Source organism: Vanellus vanellus (genome assembly GCF_965231255.1).
Source record: "Vanellus vanellus genome assembly, chromosome: 1".
Classification (NCBI taxonomy): Eukaryota; Metazoa; Chordata; class Aves; order Charadriiformes; family Charadriidae; genus Vanellus; species Vanellus vanellus.
Window position 1 is genome coordinate 102,959,823 of NC_138905.1, and position 22,687 is coordinate 102,982,509.

The following is a 22,687-nucleotide window of genomic DNA, read 5'->3' on the forward strand; positions in this document are numbered from 1 at the left end:
GACTTCCCATAAATTTAGTGGTTGAGGAGGCACTTAGATTCCTGTGTAGGATCACTCAGTAGCATTTAAAATGTACTAAAGTAATTTCAAGTTTTTATGTGTTACATTTAATGAAATTAGGTATTAGTAATTGAATGGAATCCTGTTAACAGTTGATTAAACAAGAAATTGGCAGTTGACCTAATTCAGTACCACTAATATAAACCTGAGTGCAATCCACATGATAGTATGAAACATGAGTTATACCTCCAGGAAGTACCAAGTTGCAACTTGAATTTTGGAAGATTTATCCCGGTAAAGTTCTACCATTTACTTTGCATGGTCAAATAGTAACAATGCATAGCAAAAACTACATCTTTCATATTGTGACCAGTAGGAACTGTCACTGGTGAATATGATCTAAAAGTTAGACACAGACACACCGCTTTCAATGCTATTCTGCATCTAAAATAAGATCTAAATCATCCGCAGTAAAATATTTAGATCTGTAGGAAATCCTATACACTTCTCAGAATGTAAGGGCATAAAAGGGCTCTGATTTATAGGGCAAATAAAGAAGGGGATTTTAGAATAGACAAAAGTCCAGAAACAATATAGAAAAATTCAACAACCACGCCTCCGAAAGGTTACTCAGTAGTAAAATGGAAAAAGTCTTCTGAAGGGGAAAAATTCCATGGGCTTGTGGAAAAGTACTGAGCCAGTGCACATTGGAGCTGGAAACTAGAGGGTGAAAAGCAATGGGAGAAACTTAGGATATCATCCTTCCTCCCCTACAGTAACTGACCCTCTTCACCAGCCCATTATACATTAGCGCTATTGAAAGGTCTATAAGAGGAAGAGAATATTTCACGTACATAAGGTTTTCAAAAGCAAACTGTAGCTGAATGAAAAAGCAACATTTTTTCAGGGCGTTTGCAGGGCTGCATAAATAGCAGCTACTCTGATATTGCATCTATACTCAGCTGATGAGAAAAATTTATTTAGCAGAGCCATTAAAGCCTGATTAAATTTTGATGGGATGATAGGATAAATGTGGGAAGTCCACTGAGGTCTGAATTGCTGCCAGTATCGATTAACACCCTTAACAGCCCAGTGGGAATCCTATCAAAAGTGTATTTCAAATCTCAGCCATGGGAATCAGAATAAAGCCCTGGATAACAACCACCATATCATTCAGATGAGCGTTTTATGTCCCTATATGACAAGCGAATGAAAGGAGATAATGGGAAGTTGCCAAAGGATTGGTTTGACTCACAGATGTACGTGGAGATTTGCAAATGCTGAAAATACGAGGCCAGATTCATACCTGGTATAATCTCATCAATTTAGTTGCATTTTCCAAGGGTTAAATATGGCCCATAGTCTCCGTCCTGATCAGCTTAAATGAGACAAATATTTTGATATATTGGAAGGTAACGGTTTGTAAAGGAATACAGCTGGCATGGAGACTGATGCAGAAGCGATTACAGAGAGACTTGAGAGAGAGAAGACTGTTTTGCTGACAGGAAAAACGTAGTTGTTCCAACTGCGAGGCTGGCAATGAAATGATATGAAACCAAGCATGAGCAGAGACAGAGGAGAACGGATGCAGAAAAGGGTTCAGAGAAATACACAGGGGGAGAAGGAGGACAGAATAAAATTGCAAGTGGTATGTTAGCAAGTCTGTCATTTCTTTAACAGTGGAAATAAGAAACTTGAACTTTTTGTGTCAAGGCAGAAGCCCAAAGAAATTTGAAAGAAAGAGGGAGAGAATGGCAAAAGCGTGAGATTGTTTTTAACTCGGGCATTTCTGCCATACTGATAAGGCAAACTGAGATTCAGACAGAGCAGGAAAAGGCTATGTTTTATGAAAAATCAGTCAAGCATGGTCTAGATTTGAAAGAGCAGAAATTAAAAAAAGGAAGGAAGGAAGAAAAGAAGGAAGGAAGGAAGGAATGCTGGTGATCCAAGGGGACAAAAGGTTAAGGGAGGTGTTGCAGATGATTCTGCAGTTTGTTGAAAGAATGGATCTGTTAACGATGATAAGGAGGAGGTAAAATCTAGAGGTTTGGGGGTTGGTTTTGTTTGGTGCTTTGTTGCGGGGGCGGGTTAGTTGTTTTTTTTTTGCAGAAGTAAGTAAGTAATAGGTGCTTTGTTCCAAATCCTAATTCTACAGTTAGCTAAAAAACATTATCCGTACTGGGTGTGAAGAGTATTAACTGTTTGTAACCAGCTTAATAAATTTTGAGTCAATTGAACATTTAGAATTATTAAATAAAAAGCAAACCCCAAATCCTTTGTGGCTTCATTACATAAAACATTGGGTAGAGTTCAGGTCCTTCCTTTGTTGGAAAAGGCTTAAAGTATTTAAGAATATTCTCTTTTGTCTCTATTTGCTTAGTTGCTAGATGGAAATTTTTTATTTAAAATATCTTTCACTAGCACGTTTTGGATTCTGAGACATTCGCCTTATCCTTGTGTTAGGGGCCCGTGACAGGGAATACCATAGGCCCATAAGGAGGGACGGCCTTTCGTAAAATGTCTGGTTGTCACACTTGTGTCTTGATTCCCAGCTGAGTGTCCTCTGCAGAACTAACTGCTTACAGGTGGCTGAGATGGAGACAACAAAGGAAGGGGGTTACTTATAGGTGTGATGTGATCGCTTGGAGAGATCTGCCTTCACTTTTGCATGGGGAATTTAGAGACACAAAGGCTCCCAAGCACTGACGCAAGAGGAACGGAGGGGAAAAGTTGCTATGAATCAGTCATAAATAGCTAGTTTCAAAGACATGTACTTGAATATGCTTTGTTTGGAAGCATGGCTCCTTAAATACAAGTGCTGCTGGGAAGTATGATGAGGCTGTGAGGTCTTGTCATTGACAAGGTGTTAGTATCTGAATTTTTGCGTTCTGGTATGTTGGCTCAGAACAGCAGCTTGGAAACGTGACCATATAGCAACCATGCATATCTTCTTTTTACCATTTTCTTTCCGGTTTTTGTCTTGTGTTATAACCTGACACAGCTGTACTGGTCAGTAATTGGTGAATGTTGCCCATAATGCAGCTTTTCATATACTCCTGCACTTGGGCTTTTCTTCCAATTGATTTTATGAAAGGAATTGAAAGAGTTTCAAGATACTCTGCAAGTTCTGCAAAATGCAGAATCTGCATTGTCTCTGCCTTTTCTGTTTGCTAAGTTTGCCTGTCTTTCTGTTTGTACCCAATAGGGTTTAATTGAATAATAGTGACTTTAGGAACTCATTCCTTCAACTTCTTTATAGGCAAACAACTTTTTCAATTTAGTAGTTTCTTATGCACACTAAATAACTTATCGTTTCAGAATGTATACTGTCTTGATTTAAGTAGATGTATAATATATTAGAGGCAGGTCTTGGTCTAGTATTGCTTCGTCTCAGAAGACGGATTAGTAACATGAGAAGCGAGTAACACCAAACTGCTCTGTGTCTGGGGTTTTGTGGTTGGTTTGTTTGTTCCTGGGGTTTTTAGTAATCTTAATTACAACTGAGTACTAATTCCCTAGTTCTTAAAATGTTTATGTCCTGACTAGCTAGGTATAGGCCGCAAATAATTGAATCGCTGAAATGCTTTACTCATCAGCAATAAAGTTAAGCATATCCATACAGGTCAGCCTGCTGCTTTGCTGGATCTAAGGAATTTACTGAACTTACTGTAAAGTTCTCCCCTCCAAAAGTCATCTTGCTTAAATGTACGAGCTAAGCAACAGAAATGTCCTGAATGCTGATCAGAACACTGCTACTTGTCTGTAGCCCAGTGCTGAAGGTGCTGAAAGAGAAAATGGAACGTTAACTTGCTTGCAGGGAAGAGTTGTTTGTTTTTGTTTGGCTGTTCCCGCTAACATAAAAGCCTGGCTCACTGAATAATCCATGAGAAGCTAAATGTCTGCCAGCTGAGGTCACAAAAATACTGCTGCAAGCAGTCTGCTGTAAATGGTAGATAGGGCAGACCTAAACCAGGCAAAGAGCCCATAATCAGATTTCTGTACAGGTACTCACTTGGGCCCCACTGCCACGTAACTCAGGAGCCCTCTGATGTAGGAGGTACAGAAGCGTTAACTTTAATGTTGCAGATGGGAAACTGAGGCCCACCAAGACTGACCAGATGGACAAATGTGGTGAACAACATAACTCACTATTTACATGTTCAACTCCAATAGATTTCAGCAGGAGTTAAGCAGTTTAATGCATTCATGGGTCTGAGTTTAATGGGCTTAGTGAGCCAGGAAGACTTTGGAAAAGCTACGTGACCTCTGAATTTCAGCCCAAATCTCCTTTTTAATCTAATATTCAGAGACTATATGGTGTTAGGTGCAGAACAGACATGAGGTAAAGTCCCAAATTCTTTTCAGGTTGGTTGGTTTTTTTGGTGGTTTTAAACAAACCAACCCTTTCAAAAAAGCAAAAAGTGAAGCAACAGCAGTACTTCATGCAGACAATCAAGGCTGAGGCATTGAAAAGAGGCTTTTTTTGTTTCCTGAGGCCATGGAGTAAGAGATAGAGAGGATTTTTCTGTGTGTTGTCATTCTTGTATTAAAAAATAGTGTTTGGGGAGAGCATTCTTAGTAACTGAGGTTAAAAGACATTAAATGCTGTCAGTAGAAAGATTGAGCATGTGAAAATGTGGAAGAAAAGGGGGATAAACCGCACAATGAGAAATGGGATACCTTGCACTGCTGAGCACGTTAAATACTTGAAAAAACAAGCTTGCAGTGGGCAAGCTGGCTGGCTGGATCAGAAATGTATTTTACATATGAGCTGTAGTTAATATCACTAGTACAAAGTTAATGAAAAGGAGCTGTGTTCTTTAACCTTGCATCTTGCAGAAGCACGATGGCCACTTCACAGTCATCCAGCTGGTTGGCATGCTGCGGGGGATTGCATCCGGCATGAAGTACCTCTCGGACATGGGCTATGTGCACCGTGATCTGGCAGCCCGTAACATCTTGGTCAACAGTAACCTCATGTGTAAAGTCTCCGATTTTGGTTTGTCACGAGTGTTAGAGGACGATCCTGAAGCTGCTTACACAACAAGCGTAAGTTTGTTTTGTCTAATTTGAACAGTTGATTGCCTTGTGCCTATTTTATTCCAGTTTCAGATTTGTCTGTGCCATAGGATTAGTAGTTTGAATTGGGCTTGTTCCATTCTCAGTCCATGTTGTTTAATAGCACTGCCAATGTGTTTAAGGGAAGCTGTTTTGATTTTTGGCTGTGTAAGGGATGTATATTGAACTTTGGCAATCTTTTTTTTTTAAGCAAATTGGTGGGTTTAAATGGGAGACCTTTTCCATTGTTGTTTGGGTTTTGTGTTTGGTTTTGGTTTTGTTTCTTTTTTTCAACATAGTTTCCCCTTCTGCTAACATTTCTTTACAAAGATATGTTTTTAAAAAGGGGGGGTGGGGTAGGAGAGAATCTCACCAATACCACTGTTGGAACTATGGTGTCAAGCCTTGCATTCATGCATTCAAATTTTCATTTTCTTTTACTTAAGCTTACCTTCTAACGGGATATGTAGGACCCTTCTCTCAAGGTTTAGCTCTCATTAATACTTAAATTCCTTATGTGATGCAAGTAAACTGTTATAGTGGAAAATGGGGGTTGGGTGGGGTTGTTTTTGTTTGTTTTTTTTTTATTTGGTTGGTTTGGTTTGTGGTCTTGGGAGGTGGTCCCACTGAAGTGAAAAATTTTTGAACATGGAGAAGCTTGTTCAAATTTGACTTCGAAGAAAAAAAGTAAATTGCACCTGCAGTAGGAAGAAAATAGGGAAAGGAGTGTGGTGATGCTAATAAAATTACGAGTTTGGATACAGCATTTTTTCACCATACCAAAATGTTCAATTACGTTCCTGTTAGGTTTATTACCAAAACATTAAGAATTTTAGCTAATCATAAGCTGGATTCCAGTAACTTTCATATCTGTCACTGAAACTAAAATTATTTCAGAGTCAGGGTGCATTCTCATTCGTTATCTCACGAAATGCACAGAATTTGTATTTCCCATGATAGGCCACAGTGACAGAATTAGAATAGCGATAATAAATTAGCATTAAATAATTTATTTTGACCTATTTCAACCTTTTTTCTATTTCACCTTAAAATGTGAGGTATGGCCAAAATGAGGAACTCATCTAATTTAACTGTATTGTAGTAAGTACTGTGGTGTATCTGTTGAATTCAATATAGCTATTGTAATGGGATTATAGGTCTTTTATATAAAATTATTTTTCTGTTTGTTTAAGCCCAAAATAGTGGTGTTCTGATAAACTCACTGTAAATTCTGCTTCTTGGAACAAGGTCTATACAGGACTGCAAGCTGACAAGAGCTAAACAAGTCACTTTGCAAGGTTTTCTATCGGTATTAATATGCAAGCTGTGCGGGGGGGAACCATAAGTTTTATCCCTTATAGGGGAGATTTCCCTCATTCAGTTCTCAAAACCTCTTTTGCTCCGCATTGCTTCTTAGTATGAGGCTTGAAAAGAAAAAGAAACATTACTGCAGCTTAACAAGTTATCACGTGTTGGCTGAGCCTTGCTAATTGTCCATGTGAGCGTGCTCAGCTGGCAGCGAATGCCCCCAGTGACAGGCAAGTTAAGTTACATTGCTCAGCGCTGATCATGGGCTAATCAGCTCAGCTGGAGGAAGGCACTGGAAATCGCCAAGCAGTCTCTCCCAGTTAGTTTCAGGAAAAAATACCAAAGTATAATTTGAGGCTTTCAGCTATTATTTATCCTGGAAGTTTCTACTGGATACCAATACCGAACAATTAGTTTTTCATAGCTAGAGCTGCTTTTAATCAGGCAATGCTATGTTGTTAAAAAACGAATATTTCATGACAATGTATCTGTGTTGAAGGACTTTCTTGAAACATAGGACAGGCTTTGATTGAAATGCTTACTGTTTTCCTATCAGTTCCCCCAGCTGGTTAACATCAGAGTCTGTGAGGCAGCTGTTGTAGGTGGACTACCTCAGAGCCATTGCTTCAGTCCTCCGAGGTTGCAACCACATGCTGTACTAGAAAATCATGCTGAGCGGGTATCGATAGCATGTCCATCAGGATACTGCAAATAAGGGGGAGGGACATTACAGAGGCTGATGGCCAGTGGGAGGACCCTGTGTCAGCCAGATGTTTAAGGTGATTCTGCTTCAACTATGAACTCCCCAAAGAAGATCAAAAAGCTTTGAAAATCAGGTGGGAAAATGCAACGCGTCGTTATAATATGAACTAGAAACTTTGTAAATAGGAAGAATTCAAAGCAACAGGGTCAGGTATAGTAGAAATTAAAAGCATTTTAAATCACTTGTTCCTTCAACCCCAGCCCCCTCTGTTCTTGCAAGTGGGTCTTCACATCTGGACTTTCAATCACCGTGGCTGAGTCTGCCCAATTCTCTTCTGTCACCTTTGGTCCTTTGGAAATGTCTTTCCCTCATCCCTGAAGGCAGACTGACTGCTCCAGTCCCTGTTCCATGTCACAGGCATTCTGGACGATGCAGTGATTGCCAAGTCTTCTGTGGCATGTTCTTGCCTGCCATTTGCTCCACCCTCTGGGTCTTGCTCCCCTTGAGCAGGTCCAGTAGATCTTCCCTGTAGGGAATCCAATAGTCCTGTCACATTTTTTAAAGGAACACAGCACAATTATGGCCGGGGGTGAGGGGAAGAAATTTTTGTCACGGTGGCTGTGGAGGACTCAGTGAAGACTGTCACGCTTTAAGCAGTTTTTCAGGATAACAAAATAATAGAACCCTACACTGGATCCCATGTCTTCTTGCAGCTTTCACTGACCATCATTATGTCATTGACCTGTCTCCCCATCACGAACATCTTCCCAACAGCAGGCTGAGTGTATTACTAGAGGTTTTTATAGCATCTATTTAGTTCCATACTGTGCTTTTGCCATATGAAGGTTAAACCCTCAGTGCTTTCGCAGAGGTTCTGGTGCTTTTAGAATTTGTCTTTCCTCTCCACAGGGATTTTTCTTGATAACAGCCCAGTACCTGTAGCTACAAGAAATCCATAGAGTGGATCTGCAAATTAATAGTATTATTTTTAGGCTCACGTCTCCTAGTACACCACTGTCTGTCAGTACTCAGAGGAAACTGTGATTACTTTTTATTCCCCTTTTTGTCTTAGTCCTGATGTCAGAAGAAGAACGGTGCAATGGGATGTTTTCTTTGGAAACCAGAGCTACAAGACAACCTAGCCCAATCAGAAGCCAAAAATTAGAATTTTTATATCGACACATCTGTGATGCTGTGGTCAATACTATGTAAATGTATTCCCAGACATAAAAATTGTAAATTGATGCAGAAGACAAATCAAATTTTAAAAAGCTGTCATGCTCTGTGGCAAAACAGGTTGCATCCTCAGAAAATTAGGCTGAAAGGCCCTCTTACCTTGTGAACTTACCACGTCTGAGCAGGCACAGCCTTCAGTCAGATAATCAGCATCTCTTGCTTTGTCTTACTGTTGTCATCCAATATATGTATCTTCCTTTCTACTCGCTTGTTTAGAATGGATCTTGTATTCTTTCTGTTGGCACATCCTCCCACACGCAGGGCAAAAATCAGGTATCAGAGTCTAGGAAAAGGAATAACACTGATAGGGAAAATCTGGAAAGGAAACCACATAGAAAACGGCTATATTCTGTACTCACACTGAAACACTGCTGAGGGGATTATATTCAACTAAGTAGTGATGGGAAAACTGACAGATGCCCCAAATAACAGTTAAAAGTCATTATGTTTCCCCAGAATTTTGGCCTGACACTACTGGTCAGAGAGCTGTTGAGTCCTTTAAACAGTACGTGAAAAGACTGAAATCTCAGAAAACAGCTTTCTGACTTCTGTGAAGGCTTTGGGGTTTTTTTGTACCCCAGCCTATTGAGACAAAGAATGTAAATATGGTTTTGATAAGAGGGTTGGTGGGGAAGAGATTGGCCTCTGTTTGCCACCAGGAATCACAAAACTTACAGCAAGATATAATTTTAGAATAGGAAGGACGAATTAAGAGCTAGGAACATCCGACTTCCAATCTTTGTGTTTCAAATTGCTCAGGAAAAGATAAGGTAAATTTTGGGATAACTAAATAGTATGGATTTTCCATGGAGACAAAATTTTCATTTTTAGTAGTAGTTTCCAAGGTAACAGTCACTCATAAAAAGACATTTCTAGTATATAAACAAGCATTTCTCTCAATGCAGAGGACATCCAGGCTCTTGCATCCCTGCTTTTAGACAGACTGTGTTGTATCATGTAGATTAATTTAGTTTAAAACATAGTCAGAGTTCACATGGATTTCAAAAAGGACCACATGCCTCCAAAAAAACCACTCTTTGCACATAGCAAAATGTGTACATATATAGAATGTATATAGAACAGAATCTGTGGCACTACTGGAAAAAGGTCTAAACTGGTATTTCTGTTAAAGGTGACACCTTAATATTCCATGTTAAATCTGATTTTTAGTGAGATGAAAAGTTGCTACAAACTGAATTATGAGATATATAGGAAATGTATTCTAGATTTCTTTCTCTTACCAGCTGTATTTCTGAATTCAGACTTAATATATAGAATATTTTCTTATTTCCATTATAATAGTTAGAGAATTGATTTATTGCAGTGCATTTCCTGAATCATTTGATGAACTTTATAGGTCTTACTCTTCTCAAGCCAGTTGGATAAAATACCCATCCAGGGAGATTTCGGGCTTATTAGATTCATGAGAGGAACAAAGCAGATTGATGCCAGTAATCTATATAAATACTGGCAAGTAACAAAACTTTGGGGGGATACTTTGGGGGGGATCAGGATGAGGACTTTTTTTTTTTTTACTTTGTTATATAATTTCCATAGGTCAAGACACTCTCCATTTTCTCTTACTCGTATGCAAATGATGGGTTGGAGGAGGAGAAGGTTTAATTTGCTAGAAAGTAAAACAAAATGCAAATGATTTTCTAGTTGATTTGGGATGTCAACCAAAAGCTTCTGAACAGCAAAGTGCTATGACAAACATATTTCCTAGACATTTACTTTAAGAATCAAATTAATCATAGACAATGGAGTAAATTGATTATTGGCAACCATTCAGAAAACAAAACAGAAAAAGAGATTGTGTACTTTAAAGGTTTGTATTAACCTGTTTTCTCGAAAACCAATTGGTGACATAAGGCTGAGCACAATTGTTGTCAACTAGTTAAGCATGTATGTAACGTGACAGCAGCACACTTTGTCATCACCAAACCGAGAGAAACATAATGATAGGCAGGATGCATCATGACCGTGTTTAGTTCTCTGTCTTAAACCAGGCATGCGGTTTGGAATCCCACCAAGCCTTTCCCTTATCTGAAGGGGGTTTTTTACATTTGCTCTCGCTAGAGACTGGCTGACAAATGAGCGGGCTAGTGTGGTCTGCAACAGGTTACAGCCCTGTGAGAAGAATAATATTTGTTCTTCTCGAGTTGCAACTTCATCTTGCCAGGCTGAAGCCTAGCAGGGGTACCTTGCCTGAATACTCGGCTGAAAGCCTAGTTGAAACCGCGTGGCCCAGGCCTGTTTGCAAGCCCCACCTTCCTCCATCTTTCCATAGCCAGATAAGCTCTTTGCAGTAGCCTTGCTCTCCTCGCTGCATCTATCCTCCCTTAGCACCTGAAAGGAGGGTGCGCGCATTCACAAGTCCTCTGAGTTTTCCTTGCAGCTCGTAAGGCAGCCCTACAGTCTGACACCTCCAACAGAAAATCAGCCTTCTCTAATGACTGTTATAGGGATGAGTAGGACAGAGCCTTCTCTTACTGGTACTTGCCTCAGGCCACCCCATGGTCTGAAAATCCCTTTCTTGTCTCTCTTTCCCATCGTATCCACTCTGTAGCCAAGCATCAGATGCAGGATATGTGCTCAGACAGTATTTTGTAAGATGACAGATTAGCTGGAACTGAGGGGAAAGGAAAAAGACAGTTATTTCCATTACTCTTACCGTTTAGTTAAGAGGTAAATATTTAGCCCTTGTGGTCACAGATAAAATGTGTGACCTGACTCCTACTTTTCGGGACAAGTGCTGATATTTGCAGAAACCTTTTGACTAAAAGTAATATCCTTCCACGGCTGCTATATGAGATTATAAGATCATTTGTCAAATTAGAGGTACAGAACTCAATGGGATCCTGAAGGAGTTGTGTTTTGATAAGACAGTCGGTATTTTCTTGCCTTATCAGGATTATTGCGCTCCTGTGAAGGAATCCAGCTGCTGGCAGCTGCTGCCTGTCTCCGGACACTGCACGCCCCTGTTCTTAGCTGGGCATCAGCCTGCTGAGTGCAGTGGGTCACTTTTGACCACAACTTGACAGCAGGAATGACTCTAGTGGGACTCTGGTACTAACATACAAAGTAAATATTTTCAAGTACTTAATTTGTCAGAGCGTAGTCAGGAAGCATGTTAATAAGAGCTATGCTAATGCGCTCAGCCTGCGCCAGTGTAGGGGAGGTGCAGTAACTAGTTTTAAAGTGTGTGGTGGGATTCCTGTCAAGTGGAGGTAAGATGACTCACCTTCACGGGAGTTGCCAGCTTCAACTGGATCCATTCCCTTCTCTCAGAGGATGCGTGGGGTTGGAGGCCCTGCATGTGCCCCCTTCAAGCCCCTGTCTTCTATTGTATTGGCTCGGACAAAGATAAAAATGTGCTCAGGTTATGCTCAAGGACGAATAACCAATGGGTGAAGGAGTAGCCAAAGGAAGGAGCATCTTGAAAAAAAGACTTGTTGCCTTTTGTGTGCTAACAGTGTGAGGTGTGATGGCTTCTGATAAGTAGTTCTTTGTTTAAAAGGAACAGAAAGTCCCAGACTTACTCATTCAGTGTAGGACATTCTGCTTGCTATTTACTTGGCTTATTTACAGTAGTCCCTGAAGAGGAAGGTATGTGTCTGACAAAATTTAAGTATTTTAATACATTCGCTATCTTAGATTCTCTGTTCAGCTTTTATCCAGCTGTGATCCCAAGTTCATTTAAGAGGTTTTCCGGTTTATTTAACATTCCTGAAAGTTAGTAATAGAAATATTAAAAGGATATAACACAGACTACAACAAAAGCAGACCCTTAGGAGGAGGGTCCAAGGACAAGAATGACACATAAATATAAAATTACATTCTCTCGCCATGTTTTGTCTAAATTTCTACTTCTGTGACTACTCTTCCTCACTGTAATAGCTGTGATTTGAGTTCTGAGACTATATGAAAAAAAGCACAAAAATTTGCATTTAGATATACAGAGAATCAAAAAGAACTTAATTCAGAGATATTTCTAAATTAAATGGTTGAATTCAATTGTAAAACGTAATAAAATAGTGCTCTCCTCCCTGCTTTTTTTTTTTTTCTCCCCCACCACCCCACCCCAAGTAGGAACTCCAAATACGCATTTGGCAGAGAAACACAGTATGAAATTTTGCATTTTGCTTTTTCATGCTCAAAGTAATTATGTTGATGAACTTGACACAAGTATGCCCTAACATCTTGGCTGTAAAAAGGGTGATATTTTGCACTTCATTCCTAGTGTGACTCTCAAAGCGTTACCCCGTCGTTCATCATAACCTAATTTAATTTCCAATGAAAAGAAGAAATTGTACTGTAATCAATCTAAAAATTGCAGCCTTTAGATATCTGCGAGCTCTGCCTTTCTACTAGCATTGATTTCAACTTTTTGTCTCTCTGACTCCTCCCAATTTCATATTAGCAAATTTGAGTATTAGAATCTACATGTATGTGCTTTGCTGTTTCTGATTGGTTCTTTGGTCATCCGTACGTGTGTTTATGAAGACTGGAGGCTTGCATTTACGAATGACTTATAGGGTAGGATTGAGAATGAGCTACTTACAGACTTAAACTGTCAGTGCTGTTGAAGATCATTGCATCTAGGAGATAAATGATTAATTGGTTTGTGACATTTAATACTGATAGTGATTGCATTGATTATTGTTTGGTATAATATTGTCTAGGAACAGTAAAGCATGTTTCGGTGCAGTGGCTGTCAACCTTTCTCAATACATGGATTCCTGACATTTACCCAGTGGAGATGCAAACCCCATTTGTGGGGTTTTGCACAGTGCATTGCACTTTGTTATCTTTCACAGATCTCTAAAGTATTCCAAAGACTCTTGGGGGTCGATATAACCCAGGCTGAAAAGCCACTCCACTGTTGGAGTATTTTCTGTTGATTGACTGCATACGTATTTTCATTGAACTCATGGTAGCTGCTGTAGCAAGGAAAGACATAAGGATTAGGGTTATGAGAAGGTATCCCAACGCTCGGAAAGAATCTATTTAGATCCGACTGTGAATACCATTAAAACCAGCCACTAGTTCAGAGGACTAAAAAGAAAATGTACCTGTCTACTGCAGAGATGCCAAGAGAAACACGGGAAATTCACATCAGTGAGTCTTTTATCTAGACTAAAAATTTGGCTCAGATGATCACTGGAAACACAGTAGGTTGAATAAAGAATGGTCTAGGTCAGAAATGTACACACCTGTTTCATAAAATACAAAAATAAAAGTAAGTTCAATTATGTCAAATTATGGCAAATTAAAAACTATTTTAAAGATGGAAAATAGTTTTATCACACAGTTTGTGATTAACCATGGAGTGGGTTGCTACAGAAAACCAATTGAGCCAAGATTTCAAAAAGTTGGGGGTTTTTTTGGTTGGTAGGTGTTGGAGGTGGGTTTTTTTTGGGGGGTGTGGGGGGTTGCTTTTTGTTTGTTTTAAAGAGGGGGGGAATATTCTTCGGGAGAAATAACATCCAGTTACTACAGTCAATAACAATTTCAAAGAGAGATGAAACCTCATATTTCAGCCTGGGGAAGGCAGGAAGGAGGACAGGAAGAAAACAAACGTGAAAGAGAAGTAGCAGCGTGTGGATTATTTTCAAGCTTTCACACCTTCCTCTGAAGCATCTGATATCGCTACTGGTGCAGGTTATGGGATTAGAACACCCTGGGTTTGATTCACTATGGCAATTCTTGCTTCAAACGGTAAGAGTAACTCTAACCACTAAAACAAACTGTCTGTGGATGTGTCTTGAATGAGGACCGCACTTTTCTAACAGACAGACATGCCCTATCTCGTACAGAAAGGGCTGTGCAGGATTCACACAGTGAAATTCTGTGCCACATGCTACATAGATGCAAAATAATTTTTTAGTAAGCCACTGCTTTTAAGTAGTTTAATTCTGCAAAATGCATTTCTTAGTGAAAGCGATAACAAAATGTGACTGTGGGACCTGCAGTCCAACTGGAAACAGTTATGTAGTGGAGTACAATCCAACAGAAAGACTCCACAATGCTGTAAGGCAGTAAAAACAGGCAGACCAGGGCAAGCATGTCAATCTGCAGAAGTTTAAAATGTTTTAAAATCAATATAGAATATCAAATGTACTTAAAATTAATGTTATGGGAAAACCATTACAGACTTCAAAAAGGGTAAGAGAATGTAAAAAGACAGGCTATCATTTAATATTTTAGCAGCACAAATAGTGACAAAAATTAGCCAAGATAACTTTTGTAGATAAAAATGACTTGGTGCAAAAAGTTCTTTGCTCAAAAAAAATTGTGAGAAAAAGACACTGGAGTGGATCTTAATGATCAGTTTAAAGAACAGCTAACACAACAGAAGAGCATGGAATGGAAGTGAGGAGAAAACTAGCCTACAAAAATGCATCTGCAATTTCACTATAGTTTGGCTATGATCAAAAGCACGCAAGAATAGAGCAAGTGTAAAACACCAGGCCAAGAGCTTTTTCAAGCTTTTCTATATGAAAGATAAATAGATTCTTCAGCTAGACCTTGAATGTTAGCATGCTGATCTGGAAATGTATTTTAATAGAATTAATTCATATTTTATTACCTGACTTTAGAGTGCAGATATGATTCACCTTTTCAAATGAAATTGATCCCTACTTTACATTCAAAAGCAAAAAACACGCATTTTTTTTATTGTTAACATTTTTCTGCAGTATTGAGTTTCTTTTTTGCTCTGTAGTTGTCTCACACTGTTGAGAGAATACTACCTGGCTTTATTTTTTAATTCAGATATGAATAAACACCAAATAAAATATGCCTCATGAAAGGCTTGGTGAGGGTTTGTGGGACCATTTTTTTTTATTTCATTCTTTGCTGTTAGGTTTAAGAGAGAATTCTAGAAAACGATTGATATAACTTTGTGTGTCCTGTAAAAAAAAAAAAAATCTACTTTCTAATTTGTAGTTTAATCACATAACATACAGTTGTCCCTTCTTTGGGAAATGCAAGTTGCATTACCAGGAGATGCTGATTTGCTTAACGGGTTTGAAGTGTACCTGTTCGTTGGAGTGTACGTGGCCAGCCAAAGACATGAGGCAGTTATACAACATCCTACCTGTGCAAAGGGTAGAGACTCTTTTAGCAGACCCATTTTGCTGTTAAAGTTCCTTCTGCGTAGCTTGTCGCAGCGTCGCTGAGTCCCTGCTGGTAGGGAAGGCAAAAGAAGTACGACTACAAAGAGAGATTACCATTTAGAAAGGAAACAAGGATAAGCTGGGGAGCCCCTGGAGCCGCCATCCTTCAAAAGGGGGGGCTGTTTGTGACCACAGCATCGTCTTCGGGGTATTTAATAGCCTGCTGATTGTCTCTCTCTATCTCTACAAAAAATAGTCATTAAATGTCTGCATAAAGCTGCAAAGTGGTCTGTTTTGTTTGTTTTCTCCAGAAAACTTACATTTTGAAACGTTTAACTGTAACAAATATCCTCTTTATTTTTCAGAACTATAATTGCCACTGCTTCTGGCAACCTAATGATCTGATTAGTACTTTGGGGAAGGCAGAGACAGGGTCAGTTTCCTCGCAGGGCTTAAATAATACCTTTCATTGCCTAAGAAAAAAGTTATAAATATGTTTGACTCCTGCTATAGCCTAGAATGAAGGATTATTCATCAAGTGTGTCAAAGTACTGACGGGTTTTAACATCACCAAAGCTGGTGTTATATCATGAACTGGTAGAACATCTAGAAAGTTATTCGGGGGAAAATTATTATTCTTTACTTGTGGTTATATAGCTAGCAGGGGGAAAAAAGGCTCTTTCCCCTCCCCCACAGTGTTATCTCACAGTCCCGAGCGTTAAGTCTGGCTTCGGTGTAAGATTCAAAACTTATTGGTATTGAACCGATACAAATAGGCAACGCTACTTCTCTGGGCAAATCTTAAATAGCTATGCAAGGACTGGGGCCAGGGGGGCTGGGAAGGCAATGCACTTGCAAATCATTTCTGAAGTTATAGTTAAATGAAGACTATGAATCTCAGAAAGCTACAGGTGATGCTTTCAGAAAGGCTACAAATTGAATAAGGTGGCAAAGTTATTGACCTCTCAGCTGGATGTGAGAACCTTGGAAAATTCTGTCCATACACACTACTCTCCTTGGAAACCAAGTCCAATGAAGTTTAGTAGTATACTAATATATATGTATATACATGCACTATATACTATAAGCAGTCATAGCATTTTATTGTTAATTTGTCATAATGCTGATAGATTTTTCTTTCAAAGCTATCAGAATGTTTAATTTCAAACACAGCTGGTTTTTTAGCTGCATATGGACTTGTTTGCTGGCATTCATAATTTTTTAATTTTTAATCAGAATTGCAATTTTCAAACTATAATTGAAGAAGCTATTGTGAACATGCAGCACATACTTATACCTTCTTAGCAATACCTTCATTCACGTAGAAGGATACTATCCACACGTAGGATTAAAGGTGTAGGCATACATAAAATCAAAGTTACTGTTTTTTTGCTAATTATATGAATCCTGAACACCTGGGTTTTTTAGGCTATTGCTTACTTAGTATTTTAACATTCAATGTATTGACCAAGGTGCAGTGTATCATAAAATATGTTTACCATGTCAAATACATTGGAACTGTGTGCAGTGTGCACAGCTCCTGATATACTGTTTAATGAGTTTAAAGTCAGACCATTAAGGGCAGAGCTGTTGCTTTCAGTAGCATGTCACCTGGCAGTAATTACTGTAGGTTACAGTATTGTGATATATAGAATAGGCAGAACAACCTCCTGAAAGCTTTGAAAACGAATGTAGCTTAGTTGTATGGGTGTTGGTTTTTTGCTCATTCCACATTATTGGTACCTTTCAAAGATGGGTTAAGAAACTAAATTTGTTTACTGTGTGGTGTTGAAGTCAGAAGAGGTAAGCGATTCCTCGGGAAAAGAAAACCATTCAGCTCCAGTGATCCAAACAGCTCAGCTCCAACTCTATTATTTAGCTGTTGTTAGGTGGAAGGAAACGAGATCTGGGTGATTTTTTGCTTTCATTTGTTGCACCGCTCCATGGGAATTTATGATCCACATTAAACACTGCCGTAAAAAGTAACTTCTCGGCATATAGCCATATAAAATGTCTGGCTTGAAAACTTGAAGCAGTTTGGCTTCACCACATTTTTATAAAGCTTCATAATTAAATCTTGACATATTCCACAGTAGGATGTAATTCCTTTGTGTTATGTCTGTGAGTATAGTCAAATGAATTCCTGATTCTAATCCCATATAAGAGTAATTTAAAACAAAAAATCCACCTGTTAGCCTCAGTTATTGAGAAGCAGTCAGTTTTTCAGGCACAGTCAGATGCACATTTCAAAGCTCTCAGGGAAGGAGCCTTGAAAGAAGGAGGCTCATACTGTGCCTTCAGATGCTATAGGAGATCATTTATGTTTCTGTCTCAACTTTCCCCTGCTGTATTGTGTATTGCGCTGAGCGTGCTGTGTCAACTGCAGAGCAAACAATTATGACAATGGAAGAGACCAGAAATTCTCGACAATGTTGCTAGATCATGATGCAGTCTAATATTTTTAGAATTGGGAATTCCTGTGTGCTAAAGACCAAACACTTGGATGCACCTGTTTTTTTCTGTTTTTTTTTTTTTTTTGTCTGGTCCATGAGGAAATATCCTACACTGTATTTGCATGTGACTGGCTAGTCCTGTGTTTCCTAATGACTTTTATCAATTTCAAATTTATCAAATGAGAAAGAGGCATTAAAAGTTCAGAGACACTGTTTATGTTCTTATTTCATGAAAATAAATGGTAACGTAGAAAATAGAAATTCTGTTAATTTAGAAAGGACTTGACCCTAATTAATGTTTAGCCTGGAATTCTGACATCCAATCTTCAAGACACGAATCTGGGGGAAAACAAAGATTCCTTTTCTTCCTTTACTTATGGAAGGACTTTTTGGGTGCTTTGTTTGCTTGGTTTTGGGTAGTTTTATTTGATTTTTTTTGAATGAGGATCAGTGTTAATATACAATGTCACCAAAAGGAGGCAATCAAGGAATGAGGAAGAGGAGGGAGCAGAGGGCTTGCAGGAATACAGAGGAGGAAAGAAAGCCTGACACTTCTGAAAGTAAGGCAAATTAGTGTTATTTTGATTTTGTCATAATCTAATGTTTGCTTAAGATAGTCACCCATAAAGAGAGGAAGTAGGGGCTTTTGCCAAAACACATCAGTGTCATGGAGTTGCTGAAGTTCAGTCTGTACAACTTTATGAAAATGGATGAGGAGAATAGGCTTGGATGCAGAACACTGAGGAAAATCTCAGATGCAGTAGTTTTCTCAGCCCCGGTCTTCTGGAGTATGAGTCACCTTCTCCATAGCTGGATTCATCAAAGAGAATCAGTTGTATGTTCTTGGTCCTATGGCACCTCCCTGCCTCACCTGAAAATTTAAGAGAGACAAAGCAAGCGATACTACTCTTTCATATCTGGTGGCAAAACCTGGAGCTGGCCAAACTTTGACTGTGGGTTTTAGCATTTACTGTGTAAGATTGCAAGATCCTAGACTGACGCTTAATAGAAGTTGTAGACTGTTCATTTCCAAGGACCTGCCCTTTAAAAATCTTAAGTTTTGTTCAGAGTCAAAGATGATATCAAGCTATTGCCTGGCTGAGTAGTACAGCTTTTCACTTCTCAGGGTAATATTGCACAGTTTGGAAGGTTTAGGATACATTAAAGATGGAAGAGCTCTCAGATAAAAAAGAAACATTTTTTTTCACATAGTTTAACTACTGCTCTTTATATAAAAGAATCTTGCAAAGGGTAGACTCAGCTAAATATGAAAGGATAGAGTTTTAGCTTGGTATGATTTTGGCTTTTGAGTTGTGATGTGCAGTACTCACGTTCCACCGTCTCCCCCTCACCCTTCAGGGAGATCCTCTGGTCCAACTGCTACTGATGTCAGGGGTTTTATATTCACTTCAGCTACAAGAGGAAGCCAAAAGCATGCATGTCTCGCATGCTTATGAATTTTTCTGCTCACTTTGGTACTAATTCTAATATTTCTCCTATATAGGACATCAAAGTTGTTGTAAATGGGATTCTGTAATTACAGAAGGAAGTTTCTGAAGCAAGATATATACATATGTTAAACTTAATTTACTTTCATATTTCCGTAATAGAAATGTTAACTTAGGAACAAGGCTGACCTAGTTATTCACCTAAATTAATCCCCAGTGAAATCAACTAGAGGAATTTCTGCTGACCATGTAGGAATTGCAGTTTGCCCTAAATCAGAAGGGTAACTATAGAAAGAAATGATGCATTGTTGCCCGTTTGCTTACAAGAATGAAAGCCAGGTTATTTTCAGTCACACACAAGCCCTCGGGAATCTCACTTGTGCACTTTTCTGTATTTATCAGATTTCCGCAATTCTGCAACGGTAAACTTATTCTTTTTAGTCTTGCTCTGGCAGATTTTCAAGATAGCACCTCCTTGCCCAGGCGTGAGTTCTTCCCTTCATGATATACATGGGGGGTGCGGGGGATGATTCATAGCTTACTGATACTGTAGTTTCCTTTAAACAGAAGGCCGCAGGAGTATTGCGACACAGTGGTTGTCTGTCTTAAGAACGTGTTAGACCTAGTTTTGTATGACTCTGATAAATCTGGGTCAAACATCATAGTCTTTGCTCAGTACTTATTCAGGCAAAACTCCCATTGGCTTCAACAGGAGTTTTGCCTGACTAAGCACTGTGGGATTTTTGCCCTTAGTATCTAAAATATTTGATCTGTTCCTTGCACTTTGGAAGCATTCTAGAAGCAAATTGCATGTCTTGTCCTTGACTGCCCCGTTGTGGCTGCATCATCTTCAGCTTAAAAGGTTGTAGAATCTTCTGTCTCCTGACATCAAGCATATATTCATTGTCAGAATAATTTAAATATATAAATATTATTATAGTCAAAGTAATTCCCAAATCTGTGTACATTAATTCTGTATATTATTGCATGAAAAGAAAATGTGGGGGGTTTATATTCTAGATTCCTTGCTCCCTTTCTATTCTAGAGGTTCAGGTTTTTTGCTTTCATTTATATTTTTGGTGGGAAAGAAAGAACCTTTTATTTTAAGAAATCTTGTGGCTTTATGTTCTATAAAATGTTGCATAGGTTCTTATCACCGCTTATTCCATACGAGGTTTTTGGTTCACAGCTCACATGTCAGAAATTCATTAAATGAGGGTTAGGGCCGGCACAGAAATCTTTATGAAGTAACAGATGAGGTAAATGAGTCATTAACAAACTCAGAAATTTCACTGCTTTCTTAAAATAATTTTTCTTTGCAAGGAAGGCATTAGATGAACATGTTTAATTGACCTCACCAAGAAGTGTGCAGCATTTGGAAACAAAGAATGGCATATAAAGACTTGAAACCTCATGGAAGAACTAGTTGTCTTCTTAGTAATGTGGCCGTGCTTACTGCCTTGATTTTGTGTTGTTTTTCCAAAATTAGCTGAAGTGCGTTTTGAGGTGAGACATGTCATCCTCTCCCATAACACCACATCCCTAACTGTGCTTTCATTTCGACTCTAATTTCTAACTGCCTCTATCTTCACTCACAGTGTATTACCTATTATTGCTCCCCGTATTTTCTCATTTTGTTGTATCTTGGTTTATATTGGACCCTCTGACTGGAACTATCACATTTTTTCCATCAAGCACTCTGCTTTTCATTTAAATTCCCTCTTGAATATCCACATCTGAGGTTTTAATGCAAACCCTTTTGAATAAAAATGCAGTCACCCTACTTTTTACTTAAAAAAAAAAAAAAAGCTCTAGAGTAAATCTCATAATAAATGTGTTGCACATCTCCTTAGAAGCTTTCTTATCCTTTACTTGGGCTGAATAGCTCCCAAATCTTCAGCCCTTCCGCTGAAATAAATACTTCTAATCACGATAAGCTGTTATTCAACATTGCCAATGCAGAAGTATATTTGGTAAACAGGCAGTTGTAGCCTGAGAAAAACATTCTAGATCCATTTCTCCAAAATGAGGAAGCTGGTAACAATATTGTGGACAATTAAGAAATATTATGTCCCTGTAAATTCATCGTAATAACACTTCCAGCAAACTCTAAGAAAATTTTAATTTTATGCCCAAATCCTGCAAGTCGGCCACCACACTTAGCTGTTCCTCTTTAGCAATGTCAGTGGCTATGCTTATTTTCTTTTCAAACACAGAGGCTTTTCAGTGCAGGTTATACTCCCAAAATTACAGGAGCAGTACTATTAATGAAACGCTTAAGCAGACATTGTCTGTTCATACTCATTCTCCCTTGGAGAAGCACGAAATATCCAGCAGTCTGGTCCCTGGTTTGGTTGTGTATCAATGAATAAACATCGCACAGTCATTGTAACTGCATTTTCATTTTATGCTTAGTGAACTTCTTTAAAACACATTTCTCTGAATTTGATCATTTAATTTTTCAGTAAATTTTTAATGACATTCATTAGCTTCTATAAAAGTATCTAACCTGGAGAGACTCTCTTCAGCTTTCTCTAACAAACTAGAATATTTAATCAGTTGCCAGGTAATATATTCAAGTACAGCGTTAAGTAAATGTTCTCCATATGAAGTTTAATTTGGTCTTTGTTCCCTTGGTCCAATTTTTGGTATAATTTTCTCAGGCATAGCTCTCTGACTAATCTTTTTCTTCTAAGTTTGGTAGTTCATTTACAGGAATTGAAATCATCCAAATGTAAACAGTTTATTATGGTAATGTAAAAAAAAATACTCCTTTAGCAAGCTGTTCGGGATAAGAATGGAAGCAGGAGTACCGCCGCTTCCTTGGCTTTAGGATCAGGTAGAAAGCCTTGTTAAACTGGGACTTTATTCTGCGCGCTAATCTGAAAGCTCTCGGCGCCCTGTGTAGCTCGCACTAGAGTAAGCAGACAGCAATTCTGCTCCTGTTTTTGTAGTACGTCCCATCACTGCCACATGCTTCTCAAGAGGTCATCTCTGCACCGTGTTGCTTTGTGTTGTAGACATGGCTGATGGTGGGTATTTCCAGCTGAAACAGGGAGGTGCATTTGTATCATGTAAACGGATTATTTGTTATAGGCTATAAATTTCCTGCACTGGGTTTTTTATCAGAAAGATTGAAAAACTTTTCTGAGATCCCTTTAGTCTCTTGATCAAATTGCCTTTGTTTGTGTTACAGCAATGTTTGCAATAAGAGGAGGTATAGGAAAAAGACAGCAAACAGAAAGATACACCGAACAGCTGTGACTAACAAAAGGAATAATATTTCATTGCATAGGTATTGCCTTCTGAAATTTGCTCAGTTCATAGAATAAAGGAGGAAAAAAAAAAACCCACACCACT

General features: G+C 38.7%; 1 protein-coding gene across 2 annotated transcripts in view; it reads left to right on the forward strand.

The window, feature by feature from the left end:
* Positions 1–22,687, forward strand: part of EPHA6 (EPH receptor A6) — a gene marked incomplete at both ends in the record, with an annotated part of 507,217 nt that overhangs the window by 463,162 nt on the left and 21,368 nt on the right. For both annotated transcript variants that reach the window (XM_082483352.1, XM_082483353.1), the window contains one exon: positions 4,840–5,049. In XM_082483352.1, coding sequence (XP_082339478.1) covers positions 4,840–5,049 — 210 coding nt within the window. The remainder of the gene's footprint in view (positions 1–4,839; positions 5,050–22,687) is intronic.